This window comes from Oncorhynchus kisutch, linkage group LG5, assembly GCF_002021735.2.
Source record: "Oncorhynchus kisutch isolate 150728-3 linkage group LG5, Okis_V2, whole genome shotgun sequence".
NCBI classification, from domain to species: Eukaryota; Metazoa; Chordata; class Actinopteri; order Salmoniformes; family Salmonidae; genus Oncorhynchus; species Oncorhynchus kisutch.
The window spans coordinates 54241258-54258144 of NC_034178.2; the positions used below are offsets into that span (position 1 = coordinate 54241258).

The window sequence follows — 16887 nt, forward strand, 5'->3', positions numbered from 1 at the left end:
AGCCTACCACTGCAGTGTCATCTGCAAACTTGATGATTGAGTTGGAGGCGTGCATGGCCACGCAGTCATGGGAGTACAGGAGAGGGCTGAGAACGCACCCTTGTGGGGCCCCAGTGTTGAGGATCAGCGGGATGGAGATGTTGTTTCCTACCCTCACCACCTGGGGGCGGCCCATCAGGAAGTCCAGGACCCAGTTGCACAGGGTGGGGTCGAGCTTAATGATGAGTTTGGAGGGTACTATGGTGTTAAATGCTGAGCTGTAGTCGATGAACAGCATTCTTACATAGGTATTCCTCTTGTCCAGGTGGGTTAGGGCAGTGTGCGAGTTTAATGACACCAACCTAAGTGTATGTAAACTTCTGACTTCAACTGTATATAGAGAGCTTTGTGCCTTTCCAAAACATGTCCTGTCAATTGAATTTACCACAGGTGGACTCCAATAAAGTTGTTGAAACATCTCAAGGATGACCAATGGAACAGGATGCATTACATTTTGAGTTTCATAGCAAACAGTCTGAATACTTATGTAAATAAGTTTTCTAAAAACCTGTTTTTGCTTTGTCATTATGGGGTATTGTGTGTAGCTTGATGTGGTTTTTTTATTTAATCAATTTTTTAAATAAAGCTGTAATGTAAAAATGTGGAAAAAGGGAAGGGGTCTGAATACTTTTCCGAATGCACTAATTATATATATATATATATATATATATATATATATATATATATATATATATATATATATATATATATATATATATATATAGACACACTACCATCGTATGAAAGAAGACACAAATGACTCATGTGAGCCAGAGATCAAGATGACCTCCTCCCACTGCTGCTGGCTTTTGCAGATTCTGCCATTACTCGCCTTAAGTTGACATTAATAAGCTACATGAGGAGTCTCGGCAACCTTTCTCATGTGGAATGACAATTTATGTTAACATTTCTACCGATGCCAGTTCTATCCAAATTAAAATGATTCAAACCTAAAAAGTAACTTCTATTGCCAGTGACAACTATGTAAAAATAGCCTACATAAAGCCAACAAATGAAAACATTGCAGCCTGCAGGTAGAAAATATCCTGATGAAAATAAATATCCTATAAATCACATTGGCTACGCATGGTCTGTCATCAACAAACATGAAACATTGTAAAATATTCTGGGTAGTCAGCGTTTCCCAAGCCAGTAAGATCGAGACAGACACAGCTGTAGGCTATTTTGTGCAAGAGATAAGAGTTCATCAGGTAGATCTATTTTATAACGTTTCAACTGGATCAGAGCATGACATTTTTCCCTTTCACACTGAGTGGTTATCGAAAGGAAGAGAGAGCTGGGAAAAAATTGTAATACATTGAAGAAAAATTGTCATTCTCAATGGATGTAAACACAGACTTTGTTTGCTTGCTGTTTGAGGTGAAGAAAACATTACTTTGAGAAGCTGCACAGCTCATTGGTGGTGGTGTGTTAAGCCAAACAGAAATACTATCCGATCCCCAAATGGGAACATTTATATACCTACATTTGCGTGCAGGCCAGGTAGCCTATAAGCAAACTTCTGTGTAAGCAGGTGCGTGTCCTTACTCAACATTGACAGAAGCGCTCCAAACAAAAGACAATGATTAAATTGATAAAACTTGTAAATGGAATGAAATAAACCAAAACTTGTTTCTCACAAGTGCATCATAGATTGTGCGCTCTGCAAACAGTTTCCACTCTGACAATGAGAACTGTAAAAGACTGGAATAATAGTATATTGAACACATTAACAGAAATTACCATAACCAAACAAACATTGTAGATTAGGAACTGGTGATATATGTAATTGGGAATTGATAGACACTATCAAAGCAAACAATTCACACAATGAAGTTGTGAAGTTGTGAAGCACAAAAAGAGACCACATTGGAAAGAGACTTGCATTGTGCATTTTATCCACACCCCTTCTTCCCTTCTTCTTGGCCTGTTCCATCCCCACGGCTTCCGCAATGGATTAGTTCACTGAGAAGGGTGCGAATCAGACAGGTGTCAGACATATTTGCAAAAAAAAATAGAAGCTTGGTTAAACAACAGCCTTTCGACTAATTGGGTTCAGCCCTAATCTATACCAGGGCGCATTGAATCTGTTCTGGTGGCTCATAGTGGCCATTATTCCCTTATTTAGGTAGTTACCTGTAGGAGCACGCTACATGGCGAATGGTACAGCTGGATAGAGAAAACGGCTTGAGTCGCGCAAATGAGAATATAACATTGCGGATAAAGTTTGGAATGACACAATTTCATGTGTACAACATCTTAAAGACCTACATCACTATACTGAGAGCTTTGCCGTTTCTAAATGGATGTATTTAGGTGCTTTTGTAGCCTTTGTTTGCCCCCATACCACACAACAAGGATAAGGAAGTGTTCTGCTGTTTGGGTTAAGTCTCTCAAAAACATGTGAAATCACAAAAAAGGTGTCTGGACCCTTCTATAATATACCATTTACATCGAAAATAGAGATTTGGTTGAAAAAAGTCTGCTGGAAATGAAATGACGTCTGTTAACTTTCATCTGGGCTGTTAAAGAACTCACTCACCTGTTAGCTACACTTAAGGACCTAGATCAATAAGGAAATGGGGATTTCTGTAACACTTTCCTTTATCACAGTTGACAATGTAAAGGAAACAATGACAAGAACAGACAGAATATGCAAGACAATTTAAATGTCTAATGTACAATAACGTAAATGTTAACACAACCAAACGTTCAACCACAAAACAAAAACCAAGATGGTAATGTTTAAGGTTTGGTTTGCATAGTTGAATCAATGAAATTGAACACATGTTCAGTACAAGATAAGAGAAGCAAGTCATGAAGAAAGTGAACAAATAGTCTTATCGGTAATGTGTATCTCTATGTAATATTTGAAGAGCGATGTTTGCCTTGGTATTGTACTGACCTCAAGGAATCAATGTGCCAAAACCTTTAGTAAAATTGATACAGGCTAATCGGACACATAAGCCTATCCTTTCTTTATCTTCAGGGTGTGCAAGCAAAACAGAATACCAATCAAAACATTTTGAAACGGTCACCCTATGTTTGAAACCGAAACATTTATCTTTGGCATCTTTTCCTGTAGGTGCGTAACAGAACCAGAGAGAGGTCTGGCACACACAGGCCCCGGACCCAGTGCTCGAGAAGGAGATGGGCCCTTCCTCTGGCGAGGATAAGCCAGAGTGCTTAATCTGTTTCAACACCTACGACAATGTCTTCAAGATTCCCAAGCTGCTGGACTGCACCCACACCTTCTGCCTGGAGTGTGTCACCCGGGTCATGGCCGTGTCTGTGGAACAGGAAAGGGGCCAGTCCCTTGCCCCCTCTGCAGGCATCCCACCTCCATCCCCGCCAGTGCCCCCCCAGCCCTCCTCACAAGTCTGGAGGTGCTGGGCCGGCTGCCCACCCACCTGCAGCAGGAGGAGAGGGTGTGGCTGGATGGGAAGAAACTGTGTTACTCCAACCCCGGCAGCCCTGACCTTCTCCATCCGGACGGCTCCTCCACCTGTATTTGTATCAACATCGGGATAATCCAGGAGGAGGCTGCGTCCAGACAGACTGAGGCTGGGCCAGACGATGCCTCTGCAACCTCTTCTCAGACTGGAAGCGGCTGGTGCTGATCACAGTGCTACTGATCATGCTGGTGTGTGTCATGTGGCTGCTGCATTGTCTTCAGCACGGGATCAGTTCGCTGTTTCAAAAGCATGGCTCCCGCTGTCGTGGGGCAGGCCTCCACACCCTTCACAGTCACATAGCTGCCACAGTGACAGGGACACTCCCTATGTACAGCACAGGGTGGACACATTTATTGCAGGTCATATTGGGACTGACACACCAGGAAACTGTCAAAATGTTCTCTCAGGATTGCCAAAGGATGAGACTAATAGACAAGCTGACTTTGTTTGCTACCAAGGACTTTTATTTTTGGCTATTAAAATAATTCCTTCAGTTTCACGGTTTTTTACGAGTCGTATGTACAGGATACACATGGTATACACCGTCAAATGAAAGGCTTACTTGCAGGTTCCTTTTTGACAATTCAACAAGAAATAACAAAAGATAAGAATACGAACATAAAGTAAAGGGCTCAGTAGGGCAGAATAAACATTTTAGGACATTATCCCACTTGCAACCACCTCCATATACTAATTTGGTCTCTCCCTACAAGATTGGACTGTTGTAGGCTAGCGTCACATACACTTGTTTGCTTTTCTGGAGGGTTCTTCAGACAACTACCTCAAGACACGCTACTGTAGTCTGCATCGAACAGAAAAGTGGAAGGATCTTGAAAGTGTTGTTGATTATTACCTGATCATCACCTTATGTATTGTTTTAAATTAGGCTAATGGTCAATGATTTACTAAAGCATGTGACTGTTCCCTCACATGGTTCTTGTTTTATATGATATTGTTTTATATGATGTAAAATGTTTTTTTGCTTAAAACATGTACCAAATTCAAACAGTAGGCTAACTAGAATTTGGGTTGTAGGTTCTTTGAATAAGACAATGACATCATGGTATTTGCATGTCCTTGAAGGATAACCATCACATAAGAATGCATACAGTAATCAGCACACATGTGTTGCTGCGCCGAATACAACAGGTGTAGACCTTACAGTGAAATGCTTACTACGAGCCCCTAACCAACAATGCAGTTAAAAAAAAAAGATGGATAAGAATAAGAAATAAAAGTAACAAGTAATTAAAGAGCAGCAGTAAAATTACAATAGCGAGACTATATACAGGGGGGTACCAGTACAGTCAATGTGGTGGGGACCGGTTAGGTGAGATAATATGTACATGTAGGCAGAGTTATTAAAGTGACTATGCATAGATGATAACAACAGAGTAGTAGCGGTGTAAAAGAGGTAGGGGACAATGCAAATAGTCTGGGTAGCCATTTGATTAGGTGTTCAGGAGTCTTATGGCTTGGGGTTAGAAGCTGTTTAGAAGCCTCTTGGACCGGTACCGCTTGCCGTGCGGTAGCAGAGAAAACAGTCTATGACTAGGGTGGCTGGAGTCTTTGACAATTTTTTGTGCCTTCCTCTTACACCACCTGGTATAGAGGTCCTGGATGGCAGGAAGCTCGGCCCCAGTGATGTACTGGGCCGTTCGCATTACCCTCTGTAGTGCCAAGTGGTCGGACGCCGAGCAGTTGCCATACCAGGCAGTGATGCCACCAGTCATACTCTTGATGGTGCAGCTGTATAACCTTTTGAGGATATGAGGACCCATGCCAAATCTTTTTAGTCTCCTGAGCGGGAATAGGTTTTGACATGCCCTCTTCACGACTGTCTTGGTGTGCTTGGACCATGTTAGTTTGTTAGTGATGTGGACACCAAAGAACTTGAAGCTCTCAACCTGCTCCACTGAAGCACCGTTGATGAGAATGGGTTGATGCATGCTTGCTCCTCTTTTTCTTGTAGTCCACAATCATCTCATTTGTCTTGATCACGTACGGGGGAGAGGTTGTTGTCCTGGCACCAAACGGCAAGGTCTCTAACCTCCTCCCTATAGGCTGTCTCGTCGTTGTCGGTGATCAAGCCTACCACTGTTGTGTCATCAGCAAACTTAATGATGGTGTTGGAGTTTTGCCAGGCCATGCAGTCATGAGTGAACAGGGAGTACAGGAGGGGACTGAGCTGCATCTGTTTAGATATATGCTCACTATTATTGTGTAAGCAGTACTGGTGTAAGGTAATGGGTAATTATACAATTGATCCTGTCCTACCTCTTCCACTTCAGAGTGGCTTATATTTATGGCACTGAAATGTTACAAGTGTGGAAGGGCGCCCAGACCATGGCCCACGCAGGGCCCTACATGTGACCAGCAGCCAGAATCACTGCTACAGGTCTATTTATAACATGGGTAATGGCCAGGCCCCACTCTGACTCTTCCACACCACTGGCAGGACTTTACACTCATGCCGCAGGTAGGAGTCCGTTCTTGCTGAATAGACACTACACATTAGCATGGAACACCTACATCACACATACTATAGCCTACAATACAGTTCCCATACTAACTGAATGGTAGAGGTGTGGGCCTACTTATGGACTGGTGTTGTGCTTATGACAAATGCTTCACAGTGCACACAACAATGCACAGAACATTTGAACACTGACAGCCCATTTGACTTACATTGCAAAAAGAATGATGGAGGCCACTGTGTTCTTGGGGACCTTCAATGCTGCAGAATTCTTTTGGTGCCCTTCCCCAGATCTGTGCCTCAACACAATCCTGTCTCGGAGCTCTACGGACAATTCCTTTGACTTTGACCTTGACCTCTGACATACACTGTCAACTGTGAGACAACTTAGACAGGTATGTGCCTTTCTAAATCATGTCCAATCAATTGAATTTACCACAGGTGGACTCCAAGTTATAGAAACATCTTAAGGATGATCAATGGAAACAAGATGCACCTGAGCTCAAAACCTGTTTTCGTTTTGTCATTATGGGGTTGTGTGTCGATTGATGTGGGGAAACATTTAATTTAATCCATTTTAGAATAAGGCTGTAACGTAACAAAATGTGGGAAAAGTGAAGGGGTCTGAATACTGTATTGTACAGTGTTACGTTCCCCAGATTATGTGTTGTAGTTTGTGTATTTACATGTGTTTATTTCAGGAAATGGCTTCCTGAAATCCCTCAAGCAGCTGATTGGTCGACTCCAGGGCTAATTGGAGAGCTGACCCCGCCCCCTCGTCAAGACGCAGCTGTCTACAATTACCATTCCTTCTGAAGCTATATAAAAGCCAGTGTTCTGTTCAGGAGGGAGATCTTTTTGGAGAGAGATTTTGCTAGAGAGATTTGTTAGAGATTTTGCTGGAGATTTTGCTGGAGATTTTGCTGGAGATTTTGCTGGAGATTTTGCTGGAGATTTTGCTGGAGGTAGGGATTGCTGAGATTGATTGTGATAGAGGTTGATTTTGCTGGGAGTACATTGCTGGAAAGTGGTATGTTCTGTGAGTTTGTTGCTCAGATAGAGCTTATTTGTCATCCTTACTCGCACCTACAGTCCATACCTTTTTCACTTCATGGAGAGTTTAGTTGTAGCAGGGTGTTGCGTTCCCTCTTCATAGAGGCGTGCGTAACATAAAGTCCAGGTGTGTAAAGCTCTTAGACTTACCCAGAAGGATTCACAGCTCTAATCACTGCCAAGGGTGATTCTAACATGTGTTCACCAAGGGTTCACCAAGGGTGATTCTAACATGTGTTGACCAACGGTTCACCAAGGATGATTCTAACATGGGTTGAATACTTATGTAATCAATATATTTTAGTGTTTCATTTTTCATGTATTGTTTTTTACAAATGTTCGAATTTTTCTTCCATTTTGTGTAGATCGTTGACAAAAAAATTATGAATCAATTTTAATCCCACCTTGTAACAACCTGTGGAAAAAGTAAAGGTGTTGTAAATACTTTCTGAAGGCACTGTGTGGAGGAAATGGTTCAGAGTATTAGGGATCAATGAAAGAAAGCCATATAAATACACGCTTATTCATCTCCTTTTCAGCACCAATTGGTGGTTAAAAAAAATACTCTGATCTTGTAAATTTATTTAGGGCTAGGAAAGTCAAGGAAATGAAAGTCCAGGTCATCTACAAGTCCATGCTAGGTAAAGCTCCGCCTTATCTCAGCTCACTGGTCACGATGGCAACACCCATCCGTAGCACGCGCTCCAGCAGGTGTATCTCACTGATCATCCCTAAAGCCAACACCTCATTTGGCCTTTCGTTCCAGTACTCTGCTGCCTGTGACTGGAACGAATTGCAAAAATCGCTGACGTTGGAGACTTATCTCCCTCACCAACTTCAAACATCAGCTATCTGAGCAGCTAACCGATCGCTGCAGCTGTAAATAGCCCACCCTTTTCACCTACCTCATCCCCATACTTTTATTTATTTACTTTTCTGCTCTTCTGCACACCAATATCTCTACCTGTACATGACCATCTGATCATTTATCACTCCAGTGTTAATCTGCAAAATTGTAATTATTTGCCTACCTCATGCCTTTTGCACACATTGTATATAGACCCCCCCCCCCCCCCCCTTTGTTTTCTACTGTGTTATTGACTTGTTAATTGTTTACTCCATGTGTAACTCTTTGTTGTATGCTCACACTGCTATGCTTTATCTTGGCCAGGTCGCAGTTGCAAATGAGAACTTGTTCTCAACTAGCCTACCTGGTTAAATAAAGGTGTTCTCAACTAGCCTACCTGGTTAAATAAAGGTGTTCTCAACTAGCCTACCTGGTTAAATAAAGGTGTTCTCAACTAGCCTACCTGGTTAAATAAAGGTGTTCTCAACTAGCCTACCTGGTTAAATAAAGGTGTTCTCAACTAGCCTACCTGGTTAAATAAAGGTGTTCTCAACTAGCCTACCTGGTTAAATAAAGGTGTTCTCAACTAGCCTACCTGGTTAAATAAAGGTGTTCTCAACTAGCCTACCTGGTTAAATAAAGGTGTTCTCAACTAGCCTACCTGGTTAAATAAAGGTGTTCTCAACTAGCCTACCTGGTTAAATAAAGGTGTTCTCAACTAGCCTACCTGGTTAAATAAAGGTGTTCTCAACTAGCCTACCTGGTTAAATAAAGGTGTTCTCAACTAGCCTACCTGGTTAAATAAAGGTGTTCTCAACTAGCCTACCTGGTTAAATAAAGGTGTTCTCAACTAGCCTACCTGGTTAAATAAAGGTGTTCTCAACTAGCCTACCTGGTTAAATAAAGGTGTTCTCAACTAGCCTACCTGGTTAAATAAAGGTGTTCTCAACTAGCCTACCTGGTTAAATAAAGGTGTTCTCAACTAGCCTACCTGGTTAAATAAAGGTGTTCTCAACTAGCCTACCTGGTTAAATAAAGGTGTTCTCAACTAGCCTACCTGGTTAAATAAAGGTGTTCTCAACTAGCCTACCTGGTTAAATAAAGGTGTTCTCAACTAGCCTACCTGGTTAAATAAAGGTGTTCTCAACTAGCCTACCTGGTTAAATAAAGGTAAAAAAAAAAAATAATAAAGTATTTATGAATAATAATAAAAATAGGTTTTCTCACTAAATATATTGGTGAATCAAAAATACAGTGGTTTGGTTAATCCTGAAAGTTGCCATATTCAATTGTTCAACTCATTAAATATTGGAAGGTGAGAAAAGTGAACAATAGTCCTACAAAACAGTAGTCCTATAAATCTTCCCGATTAATCCCGATTCCTCACTAATCATGGAACTGTGATGACAACAGTCCAGGCATGGTGAACCGTGCGCCAGGTTTAAACTGCTAGTATGGTCTGAATTCCATTATGATTCAAATAGGCTACACGTCCCAAATGATTGCACAACTTGTAATACGTTAGCCTAATATGATCCAATATTGCTAGCGATCCTCAGGAACAACCACACGAACGTGACAGGTGAAAGAATGGTAAACTAACAATTTAATGAAATTTTGCGAAATGTAAGGAAATCAATTCTAAAGTCAGTGACACTTATAAATGTATGTGTGATACAAATAGAAAAAAATACAGTGAAAAGTTTGCTCATATAATTAAAACATTCTAGAAATAAAAAACCAACTCAGGGAGGTTTGATGCCATACTGTCTTTTGCGCATGGCTACAGAAGCCTACAGATTGGGTCTCCAAATTTCATCCCAAATTATAAGGCCAGTATTACATAAACTTCACTGTGGAAAAAGGTGATATGCTTCAATTTGCTGCCAAATGACTGGTTTCATTTTTGTCTACAGCGATCATATGGTAAAATAGATTTAAAGCAATTGTCATCTATAATTACAATCCCCTTATCCAAATGACATGGTTTACTCATTTACCTAGGCTCTTATCAATAGCTCTTATCCAGTTATAAATTACAGTGCATGGAGAAGGGTGTTATTTCTATCAGAAACAAATTAAGTAGATGTTCCACTTGGAACCGACAGGTTGCTCAACCTTATTCATCGTGCGCTAAAGTGGTGGAATTATGAGGGAACTAAATCCAAGTCGGAATATGGCGTATCTGTAGACACACCTCTGCCACATCTTCATTTCTTTGATCTCCATCCCCAACAAGTAGAGGGTGAATAGCATGCTATTCTCATGGTTAAATTCAAGGTCAGAATATGCATAGAGAGAAACGTGCATAAATGGCATATTACGTTCTATTTACGCACACTTAACTTGGGTTGGAATTCCTTGGGTTGGAATGGAGCATGTTTTGATATTGTAGATAGGTGGAAGGTTACAGTAGTGTGGCTACCCAACTCTGATCACATGACCAGTTTTCCAGGAGAGACTGCTGAGCAGATCACAGAGGAGATCTCAAGGAACCAGGATGTAACAAATGATCTGGGTTCAGTTCCAGAATCTTCTAGCAACAGGTGCATAGCTAACAGGGACCCCTCTGGAGCCTGTGATGTCTCATATATCAAAGGATTCGATGGAGAGCAGTCAAGAGAAGGTGGCACTGGTATATTAAATGCCATCTCAACACCCCTCACCCTACAGTCTGTGCCACTGCCACCCCAGGACCTGTACCCAGGACAGAATGTCACCCAGGAGCAGCTGGTCTGCCACACCGAAACAGCTATATTATGCAAGAGGGACGCCATAAAAGTACCAAGGGGAGAGAAAGAGCGCTGGTTTGTGACCGTGAACGACAGTCCAGCGCTCATTGGTTTCTTTATCCATTTTTTATTGTATTTATTATTTTCTTATGTATAAAAATTGCACTGTATATCTTCAACAACACATGTATAATTGTAGCCAGGATGCCAGTATGTTTCTGCTCTTGCCAACTCCTGCCATGCAAGGACAAACAGAACTGGGACCAGGCTAGTATAATTGTGGGACAGATTCAAAATACTGTAAATAACTCTCTCTGAACTATTGTTCAGCTCTGCTGGCAAATGTGAGTACCATATCTGCCATCCAGTACCTTTGATGCTATGTGGTGAAGAGTAGGGAAGCTGAAGACCTGAATGATTCAAATGAGGACGAGGCATGATATGTAGCTATTGCTTCTAGGGGAACGTTTCCAGACATTTTCACTTGGGACCATAGCAGTGTCATCAACAGTTTCATACAACAAAGTAACACTAACAAACATTTATATCTCAATCACAGTAGTAATTTCCATATCATAACATAGTGTTTACTGGCAGTACAGTAGTAGTAACGTTCATAAGTATTCTAATCCACATGGGGTGGTTTTCCGGATACAGATTAAGCCTAGTCCTGGACTAAAAAGCAAGTTTAATGGAGAATCTCCACTGAAAGTGCTTTTTAGTCCATGACTAGACTTAATCTGTATCTGGGACACCGGCCCCTAATGTTTTACTCAACGGGAAGCTTGACGGGAAGCTGGTCAACGGAAAGCTGGTCAATTATATACGTTTTGACAGTGAGATATGTTCTAATTTAGTGATCATATGTTCAGTATGCAAACATTTCTCAGACTGCATTAAACACACCTACATAGCAGGGCTAACATTTTTCTGTGAGGACCATAGAGCCTATTAGACTGTACAGTATGTCGATGTCACTTTACAGCAACATGGTAAGCATGATTATGTGGTGCCTTCATGTGTGTAAAACAGAGTATTTGGATCATGTAAAATGCATTTGTTGTGATTTAATTCAGTCAGCATTTCAGTTATTTAGTTTTATCAAAGAACATTTGGAAGGCAACCAGAGAGCCTATTTTTGATAAATGTGCAAAGTAAAATCAATGCCATTTGTATGTAGAAAGTCTATGTGGAGAAAATGTATTTGTCAGGGTTAAGTGTAAGTCAAAGATGTCAGTCAAGCAGGTAGGTTTATGTTACTGCTTGGAGAGAAGCCACGCCATGTCTTTGCTTTGTCATGCATGCAAATGGCAGAACTTTGCAAAACATTCTGTGCTTGTAAAAGGGATTAAACAAATTATGTGAATGTACATGGTCAACAAACATAGTGTAGGCCATTTCTATGCAAAGATCATATCAAATACACTATATATACAAAAGTATGTGGACACCCCTTCAAATTTGTGGATTCGGCTATTTCAGCCACACCCGTTGCTGACGGATGTATAAAATCGAGCACAGTCATGCAATCTCCATAGACAAACATTGGCAGTAGAATAGCCTTACTGAAGTGCTCAGTGACTTTCAACGTGGCACCATCATAGGATGCCATCTTACCGACAGTTCCAGTGAAGGAAAATCTTAATGCTACAGCATATAATGGCATTCTAGATGATTCTGTGCTTCCAACTTTGTGGCAAAAGTTTGGGGAAGGCCCTTTCCTGTTTCAGCATGACAATGCCCCCGTGCACAAAGAGAGATCCATACAGAAATGGTTTGTCGAGATCGGTGTGAAAGAATTTCACTGGCCTGCACAGAGCCCTGACCTCAACCCCATCGAACACATTTGGGATGAATTGGAACGCAGACTGTGAGCCAGGGCTGATCGCCCAACATCAGTGCCCGACCTCACTAATGCTGTTGGCTAAATGGAAGCAAGTCTCCGCAGTAATGTTCCAACATCTTGTAGAAAGCCTTCCCAGAAGAGTGGAGCCTGTTATAGCAGCAAAGGGGAGACCAAGTCATTAATGGCCATAAGTTTGTAATGAGATGTTTAATGAGCAGTTGTCCACATATTTCTGGTCATGTTATGTATATTGTACATGTCATGACTTGCATGACGGAATGTATTTCCAAAGCGTTACGTTGAGTGAAGAGAAAAACATTGGAGGAAGAGTTTTAAGTCCAATTGAAAGAATTGATACAATTTGATATATGCATGTCGTTGTGTAATGAATTAATGAATGATCTAAATTGTGGTCAGCCCAAACAAATCATTCAGCTGTAGTAAATTACCATAAGATCTCAATGACATTTCCACCAAGGCTCTGTCATTTACAAAACATAATATCATATTGTGCACTTATTAAAGTAACAATGTATTTCATCAATATTCTGTATGATTATTAAAGGCTAATGTTAACATGGTCTATGCAAGGCTCTGAATGGCTTTATCCGCAGTGGAAAGAAAGGCCAAATAATATCTGCCATATTTGACAAATGTGAAATCAATATCAAGAGCAACACTAACACTTTTCACCTTAGACAAGTTTAATGAACCTCTATAATATACAGTATGGTGTTGTGTGTAAATTGATTGAATTAACTTCAAGAAGCTATTTGTCATTGTTAAGCAATTCAACTTACCATACATCTCTTTGACTCAGTCTCCATTTATTATTGCACAGGTCTGAATGTGGGGTCTACAGTCCCATATGCTGACATATAGCTGACACCCGCAGAGCGATTGTTTCGGCGGTGTCAGAGATTGAACTGTGTTAGAGCTGTCAAATCCACAAGTGGCTCCTGGAATTATACCTTTGCCATTGGCAAATGAACAAAGTCGCATGAAGAGAAATCCCATGCAGCCTTGTTTACAAGTCCGAACACTGGAATGTGAGAACACTGGAATGTAATCTACACCTCGATTAGGCTGATAGAATCCCTCATTATTTTGTTTAATGATCTTAAATTTGAGCGTCATTATTTCTTTATAGCCTTCACTTTCTCATTCGAAAGTGATCCTACTGAAACAACAGTTTCACTAAGGAAGGGTGAGGATTGCCCCCTATCAGCCTATTACTGTTACCACATAAACCATTCCCAAAAAGTTCCATCCATCCATCCATCCAAAGAGGGTATAGTTTGAACAATACATTTTATCATGTTATTGCAGAGTTATTTATTCAAATAAATATGCAATGCATACACTTTGTTTTCCATATTATTTCACATAAATATTCAAACAGGGTTTGTCCATGGTAGAGATGCCAAGGTTTAAATGCTTTTTCTGTTTTGTCTAACCAAAACAATATTACTATCTGGATCCACTGTTCTAAACACCGTTTTATGTCAGGGGTGACAATAGTGATACTCCAATTTATAATTGTCTGTGTTAACTCACTTTACTTTATAACGCTATATATTCTGTGTGTGTATAGCTAAATAATTTAACTTTATTGTGCCAGCTTGCAAGTCAAGAATTCACTAATATTCATAATAATCATAGTTAATAATATAGAATATTGAACATGTATTATTTACAATCTAAAAAATGTTACTGTATGTGTCAGGTTAAATTGTGAAAACATCTTGAAATATATCAAACTTTAGGGTTTAGACAAATATTTTGCAGATATAGAATAAAATGTATCTACTATGCTTTTTTTGTTGTCTAATCACACATTAGCAACGCTACTCTAAGTTCTGATGAAAGTCGAAGGGAAACAGTCATGCAAGGTTATTACAGTCAATCATCCAAACATATAATATTAAATGTCATTCTGTACAAGGAGATCAGTCAGACTGTTTAGAAAATAAAAGGATAGTCACCCCCTAATCAAAGTTTGTCAGATGTTTTCATAACTTCAAAGGTGAGCTATATTCCACACCATCTATTGTGTAGATCCTGCCCGCTATATTGCATTAGGAGAAATCTAAAAGCTATGAAATCCATATTAAGTGGAAAAATGTGTAACATCTATAGACAAAAAATGGCATGGAACAGAAACTATGTTAATCTTTATAACAGACCATTATTGAGATATGAAATATTCTCACAAACTTTCGATGATTTGGGAGTAAACTATCCCTTTAAGTGCTGAGCAAGAAACAATTATTATGAGCCACAAAGATTCTTAACTCTCGATTACATTTAAACTAATGAAAAAAGATCAGTTGTCACAATGTATTTCAAAAGTACACAGCATTACACAGCATTATCTCTTTATGCATTTCCATGGTCACTCACATCGTCAGGTGTCTCACGATGGCTTGTCACCTTCTTTCTTCAGACGGCTGTGGAGGAAAATTAAATTAATAAACTAAACCCAGCAAAAAAAGAAACATCTCTTTTTCAGGACCCTGTCTTTCAAAGATAATTAGTAAAAATCCAAATAACTTCATAGATCTTCATTGTAAAGGGTTTAAACACCGTTTCCCATGCTTGTTTAATGAACTACAAACAATTAATGAACAATTAATGAACATGTCGTTAAGACACTAACAGCTTACAGATGGTAGACAATTAAGGTCACAGTTATGAAAACTTAGGACACTAAAGAGGCCTCTCTACTGACTCTGAAAAAGACAGGCATGCTGAAAGAAGGCATGAGGACTGCAGATGTGGCCAGGGCAATAAATTGCAATGTCCATACTGTGAGACGCCTAAGACAGCGCTACAGGGAGACATGACTGACAGCTGATCGTCCTCGCAGTGGCAAACCACGTGTAATAACACCTGCACAGGATCGGTACATCAGAACATCACACAAGCCGGACAGGTACAGGATGGCAACAACAACTGCCTGAGTTACACCAGGAACGCACAATCACTCCATCAGTGCTCAGACTGTCTGCAATAGGCTGAGAGAGGCAGGACCTCACCAGACATCACCTGCAACAACGTCGCCTATGGGCACAAACCCACTGTCGCTGGATCACTGACGAGTTGCGGTTTCGTCTCAACCAGCGGTGATGGTGAGATTTGCGTTTATCGTCAAAGGAATGAGCGTTACACCGAGGCCTGTACTATGGAACGGGATGAGTGGAGGTGGAGGGTCCGTGATGGTCTGGGGCAGTGTGTCACAGCATCATCGGACTGAGCTTGTTGTCATTGCAGGAAATCTCAATGCTGTGCGTTACAGGGAAGACATTCTCCTCCCTCATGTGGAACCCTTCCTGCAGGCTCATCCTGACATGATCCTCCAGCATGACAATGCCACCAGCCATACTGCTCATTCTGTCCGTGATTTCTTGCAAGACAGGAATGTCAGTGTTCTGCCATGGCCAGCGGAGAGCCTGGATCTCAATCCCATTGAGCACATCTGGGAACTGTTGGATCGGAGGGTGAGGGCTATGGCCATTCCCCCCAGAAATGTCTGGGAACTTGCAGGTGCCTTGGTGGAAGAGTAGGGTAACATCTCACAGCAAGAACTGGCAAATCTGGTGCAGTCCATGAGGAGGAGATGCACTGCAGTACTTAATGCAGCTGGTGGCCACACCAGATACTGACTGTTACTTTTGATTTTGACCCCCCCTTTGATCAGGGAGACATTATTAAATTTCTGTTAGTCACATGTCTGTGGAGCTTGTTCAGTTTGTCTGTTGTTGAATCTTCTAATGTTCATACAAATACTGAAACATGTTAAGTTTGCAGTTGACAGTGAGAGGACGTTTCTTTTTTTGCTGAGTTTAATGTTAGTGCAATAGTTCATCAATAAACCAAGATCCCACATTTGTCTAGTGATTTATGATATAATATTAGCTCATCAATAATCAAGATCCAACTTTGTCTAGTGATTTCAATTTTTCAGTAAATGCATAAATGAAAGCACTGTGTTCAGGTAAACTGTTGTTGTCGTTATTGTTCGGAGTTGGTAATCACCTCACCTGTAGTAATCCTCCTGTCCGGGCAGAGGCCCCCCGTGTTGTAGGTGGTGGTGTCCATGTAGCCACTGCTGCTCCATGGCCAGCCTCTGCAACTCTGCTGACTGGGCGTGCATGGCCTGGAGCTGGTGGGCTGCAGACATCTGGGGGATGGGCCCCTGGAGCTCACGGGGGTACCCTGCTCCTGCAACAGCGGCATAGGCTGTACGGATGTTGATCACGGGGCACAAAACATCAGAGTGAGTCTTAGTCACCTCACAATCACAGAAATATAGTCTGAATACAGTGAATTGGATGTGTGTGTATTCCCATATAGATAGTCAAGGTGAATGTTATTGTTCCTCACCAAACAGTGGGTGTCGTAACATGTCATGGTCGTGGGGCAGGTCGTTGAGCAGA

General features: G+C 41.0%; 1 protein-coding gene across 13 annotated transcripts in view; it reads right to left on the reverse strand.

Moving 5' to 3' along the window:
* Window positions 1-13763: 13763 nt before the first annotated feature.
* The window catches only part of LOC109891601 (arginine-glutamic acid dipeptide repeats protein), a 33999-nt gene continuing 30875 nt past the window's right edge, over window positions 13764-16887 (reverse strand). For 9 of the 13 annotated variants that reach the window (XM_031825409.1, XM_031825414.1, XM_031825408.1 and 6 more), the window contains 3 exons: window positions 16835-16887; window positions 16492-16690; window positions 13764-14898 (listed from right to left, as the gene is read on the reverse strand). The exon at window positions 16835-16887 is cut by the window's right edge. In XM_031825409.1, the coding sequence (XP_031681269.1) occupies window positions 14865-14898; window positions 16492-16690; window positions 16835-16887 (286 nt within the window). In that variant the 3' untranslated portion in view covers window positions 13764-14864. Of the gene's footprint in view, window positions 14899-16486; window positions 16691-16834 lie in introns of all 13 variants that reach the window. The other 4 variants (XM_031825417.1, XM_031825415.1, XM_031825416.1 and 1 more) reach the window with 1 other exon arrangement.